Below are 17,217 nucleotides of genomic sequence, written 5' to 3'. Positions count from 1 at the left end.
TTTCATGATGAGTGGGGACTTCTGTGGTCAACACTGCCTCTATGGTGGTAGTGGTGGTTGATGGAGGTTTTGTAGTAGGTGATGAATGGTAATTCCAAAAGGAATTGTGGAGCATAACGAAATCCATAATATGGCTGGAGTAAGGCTGGATGAGCCACAGATTAACTGAAAATGATATACAGGGTGTCCATAAAGTATCTTTACCATTTCAAAAATGTATTCAAAATGCAATTGATTAGATATTTTATTCAGATTTGTTCTATTGTATTCAGCGTTTATTAGAGTCTTTTTTTTTTTTTTTACCTCTTTTAATACACTTAACTAATGCACCATTAGTTGCATAAAGCACATCAAGACGGTACTGGATTTTTTGCCATGTTCACTGTAGCATAGCCTCATCAATTGTGGCAATGGCATCAGTAATCCTTTGCTTAAGGTCAGTAATGTCCCTTATATACACACAAATGCAGTGTGATAAAAACTTTAATAAGCACTTAAACTCCGGCCTTCCTGTTCGGAGTTTGCATGTTGTCCCCAAGCCTGTGTGGGCTCACTCCAGGTACTCTGTTGTCCTCCCACACTCCAAAAACAAGCCTGGCAGGTGTATTGGACAGACCAAATTGCACGAATGGTTAGCAGGGTATAAGCAGCTCTACAAAATGGATTGATGGATGGATAAACTAAGATTATTCTTATTAGTGGCAGATTATCCTGAGGTTTGAGAACACTGCATCCATGTAAAAATGATTAAAAAAAAAAAAAAAAAAGGAGTTGCAGGTACCAAAATCTGCCCCTCGATGTGGGTGTGGCCAGAATGGGACAACGCATTGTCATGGCGACCCTAGCCACCATTTCACACCAACGTTGCTTAAAACCCAAATGAGGATTATCACGGAAGAAAATTGATCATGAGTTTTATTTTACTTTCTTAATAATATAATTCTGTAAATTTAAAATGGTTCTCAAGTCAAAAGAGAGTTCTTATAATGCATTTTATTGAAAGTATTCAATTCAGTAAAAAATCAAAAAACAAAATAAAACACCTTTACATACGCTAAATTACAGCTGTTGCAATGACTCATAAGTTGTAAGTCATCGTTCCATTTGGCAGTACATTTTAAACACGTTGCAAAATTTAAAATATTATGAAGATGAATGAAAATATATGTGTAAATTTCACGTGTTTTTGAAATCGTTTACAACGCATTCTATTTACAGCATCACATTGAGTAGGATTCATATTCATTTTGACTATGGTAATTAATAAATACAAATATCACATCTAATTACTGCAAATGTCTTTGTCAAAACAAACTGGACTACAGTTTCATTTACAAAATGAAATGCAATTTGTACTCACAACATTTTTTTCCCAGTGAGGCTTCTTTCATAGAACTTCCAACATACAGCAGGTTGATGTTTTTTAAATTTGGATGACTAATATATTTCACTCACATATTTGACCCTATATAATTCAGTTGTGTCATTTCCTGTACAGTAGACAAACGCAATTGTCTTGTTCAGATCAGCAAATAATTTAAATTGACAATGAACTCAAGGGAATGCAAGTCCATAATATTTGATTAATAAACAAAATCTTCTGAGTGTGCAAAATGTACTCGGAAATATTGCATATTTTACACACAAAAAAGTTAAAGGTCTGTGACATCTTCATCAGACCACTCGTTCTGATGTGGCGATGATGACAGCTTTGAACTAAGTTCCTCCTGATAACTTTTTGGTGACTCCACGTTATAAAAGTGATCGTTGGCTACATTGTTTGACTCCGTTGATTCTTTAGCTTGAAAGTGGTCGAGGGATGCAGGGATGGATTCGGTATCCATCATCCAGCCGTAGCCAACATAAGCTGGGGGGAATGTTGCCGTGCCATTCTCTCCATCGGAATGCGTCCAGGAGGGAGGAGGAGGTGTGAACAGGCTCCCGGCCAAAAGCTGTCCGTGATGAAGAGCGCCATCAGCGCCGCGCCTCAGGTTAATGGGCGATGGGGGCCTCGTGTCAAATTCTATAAGTGAAAGAATGCATTCTCGCTCACCAACTCTTTGCCACATGAGTGTGGCCTGCGAGTCATAGCTGTTATTGCCAGAAGGATCGTGCTTGTATTCTGATACAATGACAGATGGTTGATCGTCATATGGAGACATCACGTTATTGCTGAAACTTGCTGGTGAGAAGTTTCCCTTTGCCAGGTTATTTGGCATCAGCCTCCTCCATTTCTTCTCAGTTCTTTTGAGTTGCTCCTGTCGGACACAAGCCAAGACCTTGTCCCACAAACTTGTGGTCTTGTCCCTTCTTTTAGACACCTCACGCTTGCTCCGCCTCTTGGCAGGCATCCAGAAGATCCAGGATCCCAAGACCAGCAATGAGGAACCCCAAGCTAACTCGAGAATTCTGGCCCAAAATTGGCTGAGCCACCAGAACCATCCAAAGCGCCTCCAGTTGCCCATCAGGCCATAGAGCCAGAGGAGGCTACAAATCTGAAGGTTGCAGCACATAATGCCAAGGCAGGCACACACCGCCGTGATTCGCTTGGCACACCTCTCAATCCTTTGCAAGTGAACCCCAGGAGAACGCGATGACCTTAGGAACATATTTGAATGGCAAAGTGACTTCATGAGTATTTCAAGGCAAAAGGGAAGCCCCCAACAGAGTGACATAGTCTGTAGCAAAAGAGGAAAGAGTGGAAAAAAAGCAATGAAAAATAAGTCTGCTGCCAGCAAAACAGTGCTGTGTGATACGACCAGCCCCATGACAACCTGAGGCTGTTGTAACACGACTGGGAAGAGGAATAATTTGAACCTCCTGGGAGTGACAAGTGTGAGAGTGACCTGAGCCCATAGGAACAGCTGCATGGGAATGTTCTGCAGCGCTGCCAGCGTTGTGTGCGACACGATCTGGCGAGTGCCGTAAGGATCCAGTAGCAGGTGGAGGGCCCGCAGAATCCCACTTGCAATCAGGGCGCTGTTCGCTAGCATCAGAGCACCACAGTGGGGATAAGGGAGCGTGGAAGCACCGGCTATTCCTAAAATGGCCACGGACGCCATCAAAATGAAGAGACTGGCCGAGCCGAAGACATGGATTTCCCAGGCGAACGCCAGTGTGCGCCTCATGTCGTCCCACAGCAGGTTGGTGCCATTAGAATTGGTAAAAACAACACAAGGACTTTGAATGCAGGCTCGTCCAGATCCTGACAAATTGGTCACCGAGGGAAACATGTGAGTTTCGGCAAGGTGGTTCACACCTGTGAGGGAGAAAGGATAAGTCTTACTTATTTTATTTGTTTATTAAAGGGTAAATCAAGTAAAAACATTTCCTTTTTTTCCCCTTTTTGACCCACACGACAATCTCATTACTGTTGCGTTTTTCGAATATTAATCAAGCAGCAAAATGCACCCGTTTTTGAACCATTTCAGGCACAGACTTTTACATGAATGGAATAGAGAAGTAAAGCCACTGGCAGCCATCTTACGTTGCCATTCGCAAAGCCCAGCTAACAGATAACAAGCTATCTTTCCATAGACATAGCAGTTAATTTATGCAAAACAAATGAGTGGGAGCTTACACATCATTCATTTCTAACAGCGTTGTACCACTGATACAAAGAAGTTCAATGGAAAAATATAAACTTTGGGGGGAAATCTCCAAAGCACCTAGTAGAGATTTCGACCCAATGATCAGTTACCTGTTTGAGCGTGATTATCAACTCTTGCTCGTCTACCATCCAAGAGAGTGTCCTGTGACTTTACGCTAGAATGATTGAGTATTGTAACTGAAAAATTTGTATTTGCTGCTCCAGTCAGTGAGTGAGGAAGCGTAATAGTTGAGGCTCCAGTTGATGTCAAGACTTTTTGCCCTCTGGTTTTCTCTGTAATAGGGTGGATTGCACTCTCCAATCTATTTACAGCACCCTGGACGCTGCCGTTCCGTCTGATGACTTCACTGACTGGATGGATGGTGATCTCTGTGCTTTGAGTCCTTCCAACTGAATCGCTGTGTGAATCTGAAAAGCTTCCAAGTGAAGGGTGACACAATGCCAGAATAAGAAGGAGCAGATAGGAACACTCCATATTTTTCTCCAGTTGAATCCCAAACCTATAGAATGAAGAAAGATGACAAACATTTTGAGTAATGCATATCAACAAAATTGCAACATTTTATGCAATACATCTGTTATGAAGATAATTCTAACGTGTTCAAGATACATTTTTACAGCATTTAAAACCACAATCATTAAGCAGACAAAAATAAGTCTCCAAAAACAGAACCTTTCGTACTGGTCAGTACAGAAGACCCATTCTTCTAATCCACTTGATTTTTACAAATTCAACACTGCACAGACAAATCATGATATTTTTTCATGGCTTTCTGCTCTACAAAAGCTGCTTTAGTTATTCCAATACAATTTGTAATTCATATTTAAAAAGGTACCGTACAATTTTTTGTTCCTTGTACCTTTAAACCATGTACTGCTCTTAAGCGCAACACTGAATTACTGTACTACCACAGGCTATTTTTAATTATCGGCTACAATAGTTTTAAAACTCTGCATGCAAGCACACTAAAATATTTGAATCTATTTACGTGACCAAACATGACTAAAACAATCTACTTGCACTTTTACTCTTTCAATAAAATACCTGTGAATCTTTATGTCTTCTCTTAATGCATCAAATACATCTGGTCCATAGGTGCCCGATGAAGTGAAGCAGCCCAGTGAGCTTTCAACACTTTGGACCATAACATCATGCCTTCAAGCTGGCATCCTATTCTTATTACGGCACCGGCTGCTTACTTGGCAATGTCCCATAATGGGTCAGCTGCTAAGAAAACCCAACAATAAATACAAAACTTTCGTGGCACAAATGCATGGGTGCCTTCCTGAAGCTCATGAATTCAGATAAAGATTTTAAAAAAGAAAACTTTTGAAAGTTAATCAAATTTTTAAAGAGGTCCTGCATGCCCCACCTGCCACTGTCTACAACAGTTATGGTCAGGTAAATCCTTCCCAAAAGGATTAGATTAAGATTCTTACGGAAGCACAGAGTCACATGAAGTAAAGTGCACAGGCAACCACACAAACATACGAGGAGAAATGCAGCAACTCTAAAAATGACACCATACATAGTGTTTTTATATAGTTGGCTTGTACATAAAACTACTGCTTTAGAGTAGAATTAAATGATAAAATACATAAAACCATTCATGTTTTTTGAAGAACTATTGCACTGTTGAAATAACATATAAATTGTGTATGGAGACCCAGTGTCAAAACACCACCAGCATTTGCAGAGAAGCTATCAGAAAAGCACTGGGACAAGAATTAACTATTTGCTGCCCAGTCTGGATGCAAAGGGTCAATGCAGAAGGCGCATCTATCTCGGTCCACCTTAAGAGGAGCGGAGAGGCAGCATGAAGAGGCGCTATCAAGGGGACGCCCTCCGCAGCACACGTTGGGCTCTTTAAGGGGGACTGGCTAGGTTACATGCTGTTAAAGAGACATGCCTTCCACTTTGTCAAACAGTCTAGAAATAAGTTTATTATACATCTTCAGTCAACAATCGGTGCACTTGAGTTTTTTTTTTTTTTTTGCATTTCCAATTGATACCTTTGATTTAGATGTACAACATTTTTGTAAATACTCTATTAAAAAATACTCTATATTGTGTTACACTTCATGTTTTGGTTCATAATTCCGTGTTTTATACGTTCCGTATTTGCACTGTAACGTGTCTGATTTATTATGTATTACCATAATTTATTTAGATGTTCACAGTTTCAGGACACACGATATAACAGCTTTATGAATATTTGACTCGTTACAAACAAAATATTGCCGACTTGCGTGGTAGGGTTGTATTTTTTTTAAGTGTCTTCTGACAAATTTTAGAAACAGGTCTGTATGATGCTGTGCAGTTCCCCATCAATATAGCTGCATTGTAATTGATCCTGTTGCTTTACGGAAATATAAAAACGTCAACATTAAACCAAAGCAGTTATACTGATAACAGACATGCTTGTAATAATATATGCTTCATTATTTTGGATTCTTTAATGCTGCTTATGACTTTCGGGACATAATTTAAACATCGGGGCCTTTATTTCTGTCGAATATGTAATCGCATTTGGATAAACAACAATGTTGCATGTTTTGTCGTAAACAGTCTTTATTTATGCTTGTGGATCAATACGTTTTTTTCCCCCCCCTTCTGGAACCCGGTTCCCTCGTTTATCGACAAAGCCGCCTAAATTTCTTCTTGCAAAACAAGAGGCAGACGTCAGAGACCTCGCCTGCCTGCTTTCTCGCCGCAGCTGCTGGGAAGTTGTTGCAAAGTAATCGTAGCGTTGTTGGCGAAATTGCAGCCGCCTGCCGCTGCATGGACGGTGCGACGGAGTGGATGGCATGCTGATGGTAGCTGCTCAACGATTATCGGCTTTTTAGTTTTAAAAAGCGTGCCTTGGCGGAAAGGAGACGATTTGGTTTTATTTAAGGTAGCATGACAGGATCCGAATGTTAGCATTAGCTAGCGTCGTGTTGTCTGATGTAAAATTGGAGGTTCGTTGCGTTACAAAGTGACGACCCGTGTGGTTTAGTTTTCGAATTTTCACCCTACGCGACTATGTTTGGTGATATCAAACATACTTATCACCCGAGGTAAGGATACGGGCTGAGGATATGTAGTTCGGCTAGCTGTACGATGCTATCTTGCTAACAGTTAGCTTAGCTTATGTACATTTGGTTTGGTACATGAGCTCAAATTAGCATGTACTTGGTGCCATTTTATGCATTTTTTAACAGTTAATAGTCAATTAAAAATACGTACAAACTGGTTGCGGGTGTTTTGTATAAATTTGGCAAATCAATATGTGTTCAAAGACGACAACCACGACATACAATACATTTGCACTGTATGTTGCCATTCAATTATAGAATTATTTGGCATTTTATGTGCGTAAAATTGACAAAGTAAACTTATTTACACAAAGTCAGCATTATCAGTCCGGTTTTAAAGAGACTATTCAAGCTATACAAGTTCATTTTTTTGTGACAAATGTCTTAAAAGTTATGACTAATAGCAGTGAAACTGTACCAATATTTGTCCATCGTCTTGAAGCAGAAACGTCTATATTTGCGTTGTGACTTTTCTTTCGAAATCGAATTTCAAACGTTCTTAAGTTTTTTAAATCAAGATCTGTTTTTCTAAACAGCTGGTCTCTTCAGGAAGAATTCTAAACTGACAAACTGTCCAGATTTATATAAAATGATGGTCAAGAGCCAAAGATGCAAATGATAGTCACGTAATGAGTAGTTTAATTTGGTCCTCTAAAAAAGCTTTTTGTGACTGATCAAACAATATAAATGTGTAAAACATCACACAGTTGAGACATTTGTAGTTGACAGAATTCATGAAATACATGTTGGAAGTGACAAAAGATGTAAGATATCATGGATGTTCAGAGTGACATCACAGGGAATAGTTACATTCCTATTTTACCTGTGTTTGATGCAAATTGCAAGCATCAACACCTCTAAATACATCTGCACTCTTGCTCTTTCATTGTAATGCTTGATGCTAAAAAGATCCCCTCCTCTGATTGTTTTCCAGGTCAAGGGACAATGAACGAGCAGGAGGCTGGTGTTGTATCATTTGATGAATACGTGCGGCAGAAGGCTCGAACTGTACCCCAGCACAGGATGAAGGAGTTCCTGGAGTCCCTCTCCAAGGGGGAGTTCAGTCAGCAGGGTGAGGAGACCACCACAACTACCACCACCACAGCAGCTATGGTCTTTCAGGAGCAGACCAACAACTGCATCTATACTGACAGCACAGAGGTTGCCGGATCCCTCCTTGAGCTGGCTTGTCCAGTAAGAAAAGTCTTTTTTGACTTCGATCATTAGTGGAATTGAATCCAGCGTCTTCTATTTACATTTTCCACTGCTCATGATAGGTACAACTGACCTCAGCAGAGATTTCACCTCAGCTTTCCATGCATTCAGAACCGGAGCAGCAGCTTCAAGTGCAGGTCTTTACGCTTCTGTTATTATTCATTGTATACTATAAATAAAGTGAATTTACTTTGTGACTCAAAAAGTACCTCAAACAGAAATTGCAGAGAAAAGTGCATAGTTGCTCACAATAATACAAGTTTGGCATTTTTTGTTCAAAGGACAATAAATTAGCACCGAACAACATATAGAGTCTTGTTTTTCCAGCAATTATTAAGGTTTGTATTTCTTGGAGCTGGGTAAAAAGCAGAGTTCTCTTGAATAATCCCATATAGCAGTGTTTCACAAACTTTATTTAGGCCAGGCACAAATTTTACATTATAAAAATGATACAACAGACACAAAGAAAAATGAATGTGAAGTGAAAATGAAAAGTTTGTTTATTTCGTGCATGTGTAATTTGTAGCAGTGTTTTGTGACCGTCTGGCTTGTTGACCTTTTATTTTCTTCAACCGTGCCAGGTCCAGATCCAGGAACAGCCGGTCCTGCAGATGGCGACGTCCACTCAACAGGACCTACAAGGAATTTCAACTTCGCAACTAGTACCGCAGGAAGAACTCACAGAGGAGCAGCAGCAGCAGGTACCATAGTAAAATCAAGTGCTGTGGAATCTTAGAGCTCAAAGTGTTAATCTGTTTGGAAAAAAATCCCATTGACTATAATGCAAATCTTAATGTTAAAACATTTACTAATTTCATAGCCAAATTTTGAGGAATGTTTTTGTTATCCATTGCCGAACAAGTGTAGAAAGATGTTACCAATTTAATAATAAATGCTAATGAAAACAGATTTACTCATCATTTGATGATGCATGAAGGACAAATGCGATTAAGTGCAGAGAGAGGCTTGATGATAGGAGTTAACGTCTTGCAAATTGCCATAATCGTTATCTGCTATACCTGTGATAAATGATAAGATAAGTGATGAAAAATTCGCAATATATTGTCGACTCGTCATGAACACTTGACATTGTGACAAATGTGCAAAGTGATTGAAGTTTGTGGCCAGGACAGCAAATCTTTTCACATTAAGATTAAATATAGCTGACATTGCATTTACATTCAGTTCTGGTTACTGATGTTGCAACAATGACAACTTTCCTGCAACAGAATAAAGCTCAGTTTCATCATTGTCTCATGTGATGGCTTCACACCAAAAGCCATATATAAACAACATAGCACGTTTAGCCTTAGCTGCTCTTTTTTTTTTAAGTTCCACTGTACAGCTTACATGATGACATTCTGATTTATTGTTAAAAATGTTCAATGTCAACAGATTCAAGCACAGCTTGTTGCAGCTGTAAGTGGAGAGCAACAGATTCAGTTGGCAAGTGGTCACCAAATCCAGCTGCAAGGAGCACAGCAGATACAACTAGCGGACGGCCAGCATATTCAACTGGAGGCCGGCCAACAGATTCAGCTCCAAGGTGGACAGCAGATTCAGCTGCCGGGCGGTCAGCACATTCAACTCCAAGGTGGGCAACAGATTCAGATACAGGACGGACAGCAGATCCAACTGCAGGACGGACAGCAGATCCAACTGCAGGATGGACAGCAGATCCAACTGCAAGATGGACAGCAGATTCAACTGCAGAGCGGACAGCAGATTCAGCTGCCGGATGGGCAGCAAATCCAGCTACCGAGTGGCCAACACATCCAGCTCCCGGGCGGACAACAGATTCAACTCATGGGAGGGCAGCACATCCAGATACAAGATGGACAACAGATACAATTACCAGACGGACAGCAGATCCACATCCAGACCATCGAAGCCATATCGCCTCCGCAGCAACAGAACTCTCCCAGGGAGACTGAGAGGCGGCCCGGTACCGTCTCATCTGTTCTACCACCAGCCAAGAAGCGCAAGGTTGACGCCCCCTTGACAGTGTCCTACGCCGTCCCTCAGGGGCAGCAAGTGGCCACCGTCATCGCCATTCCTCAAGGGCAGCAGCAAAACTACGTTTCCCTAAGGCCAGATTTGCTCACAGTTGACAGCACTCAGCTGTACAGTGCCACAGGGACCATTACAGGGCCCACGGGAGAAACCTGGACCATCCCCGTGTACTCCACCGCTCAGCAGCAGGGTGTGACCCACATCGCTATACCCCAGGAGACGTACAACACGGTGCAGCTCGCCGCCACCAATGGCAAGGCCGCTTCGTCGGCAAGGTCTGCAGAAGTACAGACTGTGTCGAGCGGAACGCCGGAAGAAATAGTACAGACGCTGTTTCCCGCCCAGTTCATGAATGGAAACATTCACATCCCGGTTGCTGTCCAAACTGTCGGGGGGACTTACAATACAACGCAGTCGGTGCACATATGGGACCCCGCTCAGCAACAGAGCCAAGATAGTGGAAATGAACAACTCCATCTTCAGGTTAGAGCTGTTTCTGTACTTCTTATTCCCAACATAGGCGTTAAATTTACTTTATTATGTATAGCTGCACAATCTGTTGAGATCTAATAGCAAAGCAAATTCACTATTATTGCTTTTACATGATGTCTAACTGATAATGTTTGAGAACCTTTCATATAGCAGTGTTAATTATAATTCCCACTCAGTGACTGTGTGAATGTGAATTTATGCCTATCTCTTTATGTGCCCTATGATTGAATGAGGTAGCAAGTATAAAAATTGAATAGAGGGAAAGATGTTTAGTATCATGATAGTAGTTTGTGCACTGTAAAATACGTACTTTCTACTCAGCTGTGATTGGAATTTTTAGCTGCGTGAAAATGCCTCCCCGCAGACTATTGATGGTGTGTCAAGAATATTTGACATTACTTGAATGTTAAAACTCCATCAAACATTGAAGGCAGATAATATTGGAACCATATGTAGGACCCACTACTTGAGTGGTCTTTAGTGATTGAACCAACAAGTCAATTCGTAAAGTTTTCTAGGGATGTTCATTAGCACTTTCTGTCAGATCCATACCAGTTAAAGTACAGTATTAAGGTTATTTTTTTGTGGCCACCAATGCAAGGTATCAATAACTGGTACTTTTGCTGTATACATTTTCAGAATGTATAGTGGTAAAACATTTGAACAAAGGTGTTTTTTTTTTCTGACTTACCGATGTGATGGACTATCACATATGGCCAACTACTGCAGAAGAGGACTTGCTCAATGTCTTTTTTTAAAAAATTTTTTTACCTCAAGTATTATTGACTGGTATCGTCAGCCTCCGCGAGGACCAATGCCTTAAAAATGAGACTGTGTATCTGCAATGACCGTTCAGCTTGAATTCAGTTAATTAGCCATTGCATGTTTTGGCATTAACAACATGGATGCCATACTCAAATAAGAGAAAACTAGCAGTGGTGCTTCAAATTATTCTTTTTTAAGCGTTGCTTAAAATGTGCTATGATTTGATTTTGTTAAATGCATTCAGCAAATACTCTTGCAGTAGTCTAGCAATAATATACTGTACATTTTTTTTCACAAAGTGAACTTTTAATGTCACCCAAAAAAAAACTTGCTTATAGTCCTCCGCTTCCTTCCACTGCCTGCACTTCACTTTTTTGAAGGAGCACACTGCTTTTTGACAGTTGGAAAAAAAAAGTTAATGTATTGGTTAATCAGTCAGCTTAACATCAACTATGAAAAAGTAATGCTCTTAACTTAATATAGGTTGACATTTATTGTGCAGTGTTTTGGTCTTTTCTGTGTTACTGCCAAGTATGTTTAGTATCAAGCTTAATAATTAGTGAATGAAAGTTATTCTTTGTAATTATTACCAACAAAATCAAAATCATTGTTTTGTTTTGTCCAGGAACAAGGAGAAAATGAGGGCAATGCTCAACCCTCTACAGAAATTTTAGTTCCTGTCTCTCTGAAGCCAGAAGAAGGTCTGGAGGTGTGGCGCCTTTGGGTGAAGAGGAAAAATGCCGAGCTGAGCAAGCAGGACAATACAAAGCTTGCACCCATTGGACGTAAGTCAAAACAGAGAAAGCTCCAGCTAGTGAGTTGGTAGATCTTGGAAAAAGAAATTGGGCAAGAACAATTGCTCAACTCTTTGTTTGCAGGTCGCCAGCCGCTACGTTTTCAAGAAGACTTGATCTCCAGCGCTGTAGCGGAGCTGAATCTTGGTCTTTCCCTGATGACGCAGGAGGCCCGAGGAACCGACGAGGAACAATTCGCTCCAGATGTTCTTTATTATGTCTTCTTATGTATACAAAAGGTTGGTTATCCTTGTGCTCCGTCGTGGTGATAAAATACTGTATGAGATTGTCTCTTAATCTTTTTTATTTTGCACAGTATCTCTTTGAAAATGGGCGTGTGGATGATATTTTCTCTGACCCATACTACACTCGATTCTGTGAGAGTTTACAGAAAATCCTGACTGGTTGGAAGCCCAGTGTCCATCCTCTAGGTAAAAAAAAAAAAAAGCACATCCCATCATCCACAATCTCAGCGTCTTTATTTGTTTATTTAGGACTCTGGGAATTATTTTTTGTGTTTTCTTGCAAGGTTACGTCATCCCGAGTCATGTGACAGAGGAGATGCTGTGGGAATGTAAACAACTTGGTGCACACTCGCCTTGGACTTTGTTGACAACTCTGATGTACTTTAACACAAAGTGAGTTGTTTTTTTCTTTGCACATTTCCTCATATTGTGGCCTCTGCGTTTAGAGGCTCTAGCTGAGTCATCCGCTTCAATAAATTAGCAGTGCATCTCTAATAGTTGCCTTTATTGGTGGTGTTACTAATTTTGACAGTAACTGTCATTATTGTCTTACCGTCATGAGCCGTGTCCTAGAAAAATAAAATTCAGGTAACTTTGTAATCAGCCCATTTAGTTAAAAAAAAAAAAATCTTCAATATTTTCTGGTGCCTGAACTTTTACGGCATTAAAAATAAATGCAGGCAGAACATTTGACGTTTTTTTTTTGTATTTAACTTTACAAAGGTGACAAACTTGACTTGTTAAAATAATAAAATAAAATGAAATTATACAAAATTATCAACATATGTCTACAGTTATTCAATATTACATGAATAAAGGGAACAAACACCACCCCCATATAACTGCTTTATCCTGATGGATAGATGAAATACAGTAGCATTCCCCAACCTGCTCACAAATGTTTTTGCGAACATATGCTTCATAATTTTATATATGGGAGAATCTATCACTCAGGTTCGTGCTGTTGACGACAAGGCTCCAATCTGCTGAGTGTCGAGTCTTAATATCTTGAAATTTTCGTCACAGGTGTTTTCGTCTGCTAACACCTGAGCAACACCTAAAGGTGGCCTTCTCGAAGGTCTTAAGGCACACCAGGAAGAACCCCACCAATACGAAGGACAAAGCAACTACTATCCGCCTTCTCAAGGGGCAAAGTTCACTAAAAGGTGCTCGGTTTGCCCCTTAATTGGAAAAACAGGACGTTGATTTTCAATGTTTTTGTGACTTTACTGTTTTTACAGGACATGATGACTTACACGACGAGCAGATAGAGGATCCAGAGAATCCACTTCGCTGTCCGATCAAACTTTACGACTTTTATCTTTTCAAATGGTGAGTTGGACCTGAATAATATTTCTTATTTTATACCGACTCCCTTTTACCCATTTCCAGCCCTCAAAGCGTGAAAGGTCGTAACGACGCGTACTACATGACCCCGGAGACCGTCGTGGCCCCGAACAGTCCCATGTGGTACTCGTCTCAGCCCCTCTCCAGTAAGCAGGTGGAGCAAACGCTGGAGCGCATCCTGGTGGTCCGAGAAATCCAGGAAATGATCGGCGCCGCTTCCGAGAGTTGAAAAGACGTGGAGCCAGAAGAAGATTGTACGATTCCGTCTCTGATTGTTGACTCCGCTGCCCTCCGCTTGGCTCAATAAATCTCAACAATCAAATGGGGATCCCAATGATAGAGTCGTTGAAACCCTCAACAAGAGAAATGATCCTTTTTAAAGTTTTCAGACTTTAATCCACGGTCTGTCAGGAATGTAAGACTGTACAATGGGGGAAATGGAAACTTCTGGTTTCAAGTATTTTCAAGATGAGGGTATTTAACCGTTTATTCTTGTTTAGCCTCATACTTTTTTTTTTACCATGCCAACCTCCTTGCAGGGACCACTGCTCACCTTTTTTTTTGTATTGTTTTGATATGTACAAAGATGACCTTGTGCCTGTTTTCAAAGTGTTTGATCGAAGTTGTCGCGAGTTAAAGTGCTATGCGGAGGTCTTTCAAGAGACGAGAAACTTTCTCAGGTCAAAGGTCGTGATTGATTGAGAGACTCGGTCGTTTGAGATCTTGCTGTACAGAGGAATAAATACGAGGACAGTCCTTGCTTTGGGAGTCGGCCGCTGCATTTGTTGTTTCATTATTCTGCTTACTAAAACCAACCACACAAATTTACAAGTTTATTCAATCACAGTGTATGTACAAAGTATCTAAATTGTCATGCTAACATTCACAAAATAGCCGTTTAATCTTTTTCCTGAGGAAAAGTTAAATTCAGTCGATTCAGTGTTTGCGTGAAGAACTTCGGCATGGGGCAGCGTACGCTGATGGTGCCTTGACCGACTTTGGGCAGCATCAGCTGGCGGGAGTGCAAGTGAAGCGGAAGATGTCGGCTCTTGCTCTGTTCGAGGCCGAGCTTTCCCAGTACCCGCTCTGGTAATTTCTGCAGGTCAAAATGTTAGCGTTTACAAGTGAGTGTACAAATACGACCTGATTTAGCTTCTTCTTTTTCAAGGTGGTATTTTGATAAGGCAACAAAAATGTTTGGGATACCCTGATAAGAATCATTTTTACAAATGGTACCTGTGGTGCCAGTTTGTTCCAGTGAGAATATTTGTGGTCACCTAAAATTAGGCAGGCCAAGGCAAATGCCATATGGACCCTTATTTGGTGCTTCACTCCTGTGGAAACAGACACGTTATTTATTTTACCCCCTAGGGATCCCAATAGTCATTCACTGCCAGTCCTGTTTAAACAGATTTTTCATGTCTACAGCAGCAAATGTATTAAAAACATCATGTAGTTTGATCCAATCCTCCTCACCAGTTAGAGGCTGCAGTTCCACAAGGCTACATCCGGATCTGCTGTCAAGTACTTTGTACCTTGTGACGGCTGGATGGGATTGGCGATTGGCTCGAACTTTAGTTAGTCCACTGCCGGTGTCGTTCATTCTGTAAACGGGGCTTAAAGCCATCTGCAATGTTTAAAAAAAAAGTGCTAGATTAAGCCTTGTGCAGTATTTTGACCATTTTTGGGTCATTTTCTTCCAGATCTTTGTCACACAATTTTAGCATAGGGAAGGAAGACTCCTGGTAGTGTTATAACTTATGAGGTTGTATCATATTGTACTTTTATGTTGACGTTGTCAACATCTGGGTGAAATTTCAGCTCCCTTTTTCGATGTGAAATGCCTTTGATGTAAAGATTATAGGATAGAGAGCAAGGCACTGGCATGGTGTCATAACTCCGCCCCCCTTTTGGCTGATATGGCTGTGCACATCACCTAAACAAATAGGTTCTCCCAGCTATTCTGACTTTGCTTTAATACAAATAGTGAAACACGTGTTTGGATTAAGTTTTTTTTCTTTTATAAAATGTATTTAATTTTCTTCTCTGCTCTTCTCAGCACCACGGGTAAGCTTTAAATAACATTAAAACAGGAAGTCAAGAGGTATACCTTGTAGTGAGGCTGAGGACCGGTGATTTCTCTTTCTATGATGGGAATGTCAATCATGCCTTCAGATGGCACCGGCACACCCACTGTGACAGCCCTAAGGACACAATTTGGTTCATTTGTGCCATTCCCCTCCCTATTCCATACACCAAAACCTCTCAGTGATTACATTATTGCGACCAATAAGAAGAGAGTAAATAAATGGGACAAATCAGAGTTCAATTACAATTTGAACTAAGGTATTATTGTCAAAGCACATTTAACCAGAATAGGAAAACTCACCAGTATTTTTTCTGTACTTGATTATTTCCGTTGAGTTCCAGTACATGCTCCGTTGCTTCTTCGGTCCTTGCCAGGAGGAGAGCACCTGTCATTTCCTTCTCCAGGCCCAGACAAGGAAACAACTGATTTTTGGACCTAACCTTCATACCATCCATTATTTTGGAGAGGACAGGAAGCACAGAGGAGATGGACGTCTCCCCGGGGGACTCTTGAAAAGACAAATGGACAGAACGTCGGCAATTCATTAAACGTCCGAACCATATTTGTGTTTTTGTTGTTGTTGTAGTTTTTGTAAACCTATTCGTTGGCGAATTGACGTTTATGGAGTGCTTATGGAGTGCTCATTCGTAAATCAAGACATTGCTCTAGTATAAGCTAAAACGTGGCTCGTATCTCAAAGCAGGGTTCGTTTTACCTCTGACGGGAATTCCATACGGTTTGTTGATGACGACCACATGCTGGTCCTGGTACAGCACGCTACGGCTCAGGTGCTTGGCCAGCACGTTGGGATGAACATTTTGAAGCTGCAGGCTGCAACTTTTTAAATTCCTAATCCTCTTCTGTTGAGCGGACAAAGGAGGCTCCGCAGCCCGGGTACTGGAGTTCTCTAATCGGAGCTCTCGAGCCAAGTCAATAGCTCGGAGCGGAGGTTTCTCGCCTTTCCCAGTATCTGGGGATTCTTTGGCGGCCGTGGTATGACCCCGTCTCGGGCGAGGAAGAGTCGCTTCCGAACACTGGTGGCACTTTGTCTGTGGTTTTTTGAGAGCTCGGAGAAAGAAGTTCCAGTCACAGGTGACCACATTTCTCGTACAGCGGTTCATCGTAGTACTGAGTTAAAATGATCAATTTAACTTGTAGAGAAGATGTGACCCATGTGAGTGTCTCACCTAAATACTTCCGGTGTGCTTGTGGAAACGCAGTTGTTCCAGGTTAAAAAAAAAAAGTAATAAAAATAACTAAAATACCGCCACAAAAATTATTTAATGCTTGGTATTCATCACATTACTACAAATTTCCTCCGTTACAGCATACTATCTCATGAATACGGTTCCACTTGAAAAAAAAAGTGTTGTTTTTTAAATCCTCAAAACATTTAGAAAGGATTTAGTTTCCGGTAGGTGATGTAATTTCCGTCTATAGAGACGCGCTCGTTTTAGGACTATGTAGTAGCAGTCTGTTTATCGTTCACTACATTTTTTTTTTGTCACCGACAGAACCCGCTTGACTGAGTGACGTTTTAATCCAAATAAAGTGGGGGGGGGGGGGGGG

General features: G+C 40.9%; 3 protein-coding genes across 5 annotated transcripts; 1 reads left to right on the top strand and 2 right to left on the bottom strand.

Moving 5' to 3' along the window:
• Positions 1 to 973: 973 nt before the first annotated feature.
• LOC148419195 (proline-rich transmembrane protein 3) lies at positions 974 to 4,979 on the bottom strand. The gene is made up of 3 exons (XM_088423835.1): positions 4,656 to 4,979; positions 3,701 to 4,110; positions 974 to 3,259 (listed from the first exon to the last, which is right to left on the bottom strand). The coding sequence occupies exons 1-3, from the start codon at positions 4,754 to 4,756 to the stop codon at positions 1,653 to 1,655; spliced, it is 2,118 nt and encodes a 705-aa protein (XP_088279961.1). The 5' UTR covers positions 4,757 to 4,979; the 3' UTR covers positions 974 to 1,652.
• A 1,298-nt stretch (positions 4,980 to 6,277) lies between these two features.
• Positions 6,278 to 14,327, top strand: LOC148419194 (transcriptional regulator QRICH1-like). Of its 3 annotated transcripts, none has more exons than XM_088424247.1 (12): positions 6,278 to 6,427; positions 7,623 to 7,882; positions 7,966 to 8,040; positions 8,485 to 8,604; positions 9,299 to 10,399; positions 11,799 to 11,958; positions 12,052 to 12,206; positions 12,284 to 12,398; positions 12,497 to 12,605; positions 13,239 to 13,378; positions 13,454 to 13,544; positions 13,605 to 14,327. In XM_088424247.1, exons 2-12 carry the CDS (start codon positions 7,634 to 7,636, stop codon positions 13,786 to 13,788), a joined length of 2,499 nt encoding a protein of 832 aa, XP_088280373.1. In that variant the 5' UTR covers positions 6,278 to 6,427; positions 7,623 to 7,633; the 3' UTR covers positions 13,789 to 14,327. The 3 variants fall into 3 exon arrangements, with proteins under 3 accessions (XP_088280373.1, XP_088280370.1, XP_088280371.1); XM_088424244.1 differs by having other exon boundaries at positions 6,297 to 6,507; XM_088424245.1 differs by lacking the exon at positions 6,278 to 6,427 and adding an exon at positions 6,517 to 6,670.
• Positions 14,328 to 14,379: 52 nt separating this feature from the next.
• rpusd4 (RNA pseudouridine synthase D4) lies at positions 14,380 to 16,974 on the bottom strand. The gene is made up of 6 exons (XM_088424248.1): positions 16,364 to 16,974; positions 15,949 to 16,156; positions 15,670 to 15,763; positions 15,036 to 15,186; positions 14,796 to 14,893; positions 14,380 to 14,655 (listed from the first exon to the last, which is right to left on the bottom strand). Exons 1-6 carry the CDS (start codon positions 16,767 to 16,769, stop codon positions 14,458 to 14,460), a joined length of 1,155 nt encoding a protein of 384 aa, XP_088280374.1. The 5' UTR covers positions 16,770 to 16,974; the 3' UTR covers positions 14,380 to 14,457.
• Between the last annotated feature and the right edge of the window lie 243 nt (positions 16,975 to 17,217).

Source organism: Hippichthys cyanospilos, chromosome 9 (genome assembly GCF_059441005.1).
Source record: "Hippichthys cyanospilos isolate Australia breed blue-spotted pipefish chromosome 9, RoL_Hcya_1.0, whole genome shotgun sequence".
NCBI classification, from domain to species: Eukaryota; Metazoa; Chordata; class Actinopteri; order Syngnathiformes; family Syngnathidae; genus Hippichthys; species Hippichthys cyanospilos.
Note: the sequence above shows the minus strand (reverse complement) of the source record. Positions and strands in the feature narration are given on the sequence as shown.

Coding starts and splice junctions, on each gene's coding strand:
- LOC148419195 (XM_088423835.1), bottom strand. CDS start 4,756: ATGGTCCAAAGTGTTGAAAGCTCACTGGGCTGCTTCACTTCATCGGGC. Junction 4,111..4,655: donor GAAGACATAAAGATTCACAG/GTATTTTATTGA, acceptor TTCATTCTATAG/GTTTGGGATTCAACTGGAGA. Junction 3,260..3,700: donor TGATAATCACGCTCAAACAG/GTAACTGATCAT, acceptor TCTCCCTCACAG/GTGTGAACCACCTTGCCGAA.
- LOC148419194 (XM_088424247.1), top strand. CDS start 7,634: ATGAACGAGCAGGAGGCTGGTGTTGTATCATTTGATGAATACGTGCGG. Junction 12,606..13,238: donor CTGATGTACTTTAACACAAA/GTGAGTTGTTTT, acceptor TTTTCGTCACAG/GTGTTTTCGTCTGCTAACAC. Junction 13,379..13,453: donor GGGGCAAAGTTCACTAAAAG/GTGCTCGGTTTG, acceptor CTGTTTTTACAG/GACATGATGACTTACACGAC.
- rpusd4 (XM_088424248.1), bottom strand. CDS start 16,769: ATGAACCGCTGTACGAGAAATGTGGTCACCTGTGACTGGAACTTCTTT. Junction 16,157..16,363: donor GTATGGAATTCCCGTCAGAG/GTAAAACGAACC, acceptor TGTCTTTTCAAG/AGTCCCCCGGGGAGACGTCC. Junction 14,656..14,795: donor GGAACAAACTGGCACCACAG/GTACCATTTGTA, acceptor TTTGACCTGCAG/AAATTACCAGAGCGGGTACT.